The following is a 2144-nucleotide window of genomic DNA, read 5'->3' on the forward strand; positions in this document are numbered from 1 at the left end:
CACACACACACACACACACACACACCCAGGCCTGGCCCTTACCTGGGAAAGAGACAAGAGTGAAGGCTAAGACATAGCCTGGAGCCACTCAGTTATAAACACCTTTTTATAAAGTTAGTCTTGGCTAGGAGAGGTTGCCTCCTCCACCCCCATGCCAGCTCGCAGCCGGCCCCAGCTGGCTTCAGAGGAAGGGCCCCCCTAGGCCCCTGCCCCACACAGGGGAGGGGCGGCGACCATCTTTATTGTGCTCCAAACCTAAGGAGTTTTTGTACAAAAATAAGTCTTCCTGTGTTCATGAGGGTCCCTCCGCAGAAAGTCCGTGCTGGCGTCCGGGAAAACTCCTCTGGGGCGGGAGGCTCTCGCAGGACGGGGGCGCGGGCGGAGGCTGCCCCTCCACGGCGGCGCTGGGACGAGCGGAGAGGGCTGAGGACCAGGCGGGGGCCGGAGGCGGGGGCAGGAGGCGGGGACCGTCCACGGAGGCGCCAGGGGCTGGGCGTCCGGGGCTGCGGGGAAGACAGACGGGGTGGCTGCGCGGCGCCGGCGGCGGGAGGGGGCTGGGCGCGGGGCCCCGGCGATTTGCAAGGCAAAGTCACCCCGCCTCCCGTACCCCGACTCCGCCGGGCCCGCCGCCCCCACCCGCCGGCCCTGCCGCCGGGCCGGAAGTTTTGCAATCGCGGACACTCAGACGCCGGTCCTGCTCCGACTTGAACACCCGGGGCGCGAGCGCAAGCCGAGCGCGCGTGGCGCGGGCCGGGCTCGGCGCGCCCCGCGCCCCCCGCCCTGCGCCCCCGGGGTACCTCAGTAGCCCCCGAGCCAGGTGGAGAAGTCCAGCAGCTCGCGCTCCGCGGGGCTCAGCTCGCCCTCGCAGCCGCTGTCGTCCGACGAGTAGGCGGAGCGCGGGGAGCCGGGCTCGGAGCCGGCCCCGGGGCGCGGGGACGCTGGGGGGGCGGCCGGTGCGGCGGCGGCGGCGGCGGCGGCGGGGGGCGGCGGCCCGCGGGCGGCCGAGGCCAGCAGCCCCCCGGCCAGCGCGGCGCGCACGGCGTCGTGCTCGGCCAGCAGGCCCTGCAGCGCGCGGATGTACTCCACGGCCGAGCGCAGCGTCTCCACCTTGCTCAGCTTCTTGCTGGCGCCGCCGGGCGGCACGTGCTGCCGCAGCGCCTGGAAGCCCAGGTTCACCAGCTTCACCCGGTTGCGCTCGCGCTCGTTGCGCCGCGCCACGGCCGCCGCGCCTCCCCCGGCCTCGGCGGGGCCCGGGCGCCGACGCCGGCTGCAGCGCAGCAGCTCCGGGGACGCGGGTCCGCGCCGGACGGCGACGCCGGGCGCTGCGGTCCCGAGCCGGGGCAGGGCGCCACCGTCCATCGCGCCCGCATCCACCCGCCGGGCGCCCCGCAGTCCCCGCGAGCCTCCGGGAAGGGTCGCGGCGGGGCAGGGGGGGCGGGGAGACGGAGCCTCCGGCGGGGCCGCGTCCGGGGCCCGGGGACCTGGTGACTGGGGAAAGGCCGGGGGTGGCGGGCCGCGAGCGCCGGGAAGCGTGGGGCGCTCGTGCCCCTCGCGTGCGGCCAGGCGCTCCCCGGGTCTCCCGGCGCGGCGGCGGCCGGCCTTTAAATGTATAGATAACCCTCCTCCGCGCCGCCGCCCTCTCCGCACGCCCTCCCGCCCCCCGCCGCGCCCTCCCCCAGCACACCTCCGCAGAAGCCGGCGCGGTGCGCGCGCCCTGCACCCCCGGGCGCCGTCCGTCCGCCGCGACAGCCCCCACGCCGCCAGCAGGTGCCCGGCGCGCCCGGCCAGGCGCCGCTCCGAGGAGCCGGCGGGCGAACCCCAGCCGCCCTCGCGAGTCCGTGGACCCCCGCAGCCGTCAGGGGCGCCCCGGCGTCACCCGGCCGTGCGCCCGCGGTAGCGGGGTCTCCGCACGCGCAGCGCGCGCCGTCGGGCAGGCGTGGCCTCGGGGACGGCCCAGGGCGGGGAGACGCGAGACCCCCGGGCAGAGCCCCGCCCCGCGGCGAGGGGCGGAGCCCCAGCACTCAGCCAATCGCCGGCCGCCCTCCGGGCCCCGCCCGCCCCGCGGTGGGAACGTTAGCCGGGCGCGTGGCGGGCGGGGGCGTCACCGGGAGCCCAGCTCCGCCCCGCGCCGCCCCGCCCGCGCC

At 77.4% G+C, this 2144-nt stretch overlaps 1 protein-coding gene across 1 annotated transcript; it reads right to left on the bottom strand.

The window, feature by feature from the left end:
• Positions 1 to 798: 798 nt before the first annotated feature.
• Ascl2 (achaete-scute family bHLH transcription factor 2) lies at positions 799 to 1368 on the bottom strand. Its single transcript, XM_090347149.1, has one exon. The coding sequence runs from the start codon at positions 1357 to 1359 to the stop codon at positions 799 to 801; it is 561 nt and encodes a 186-aa protein (XP_090203275.1). The 5' UTR covers positions 1360 to 1368.
• Between the last annotated feature and the right edge of the window lie 776 nt (positions 1369 to 2144).

Source organism: Megascapheus bottae, chromosome 16, assembly GCF_031878675.1.
Source record: "Megascapheus bottae isolate mThoBot1 chromosome 16, mThoBot2.hap1, whole genome shotgun sequence".
Taxonomy (NCBI): Eukaryota; Metazoa; Chordata; class Mammalia; order Rodentia; family Geomyidae; genus Megascapheus; species Megascapheus bottae.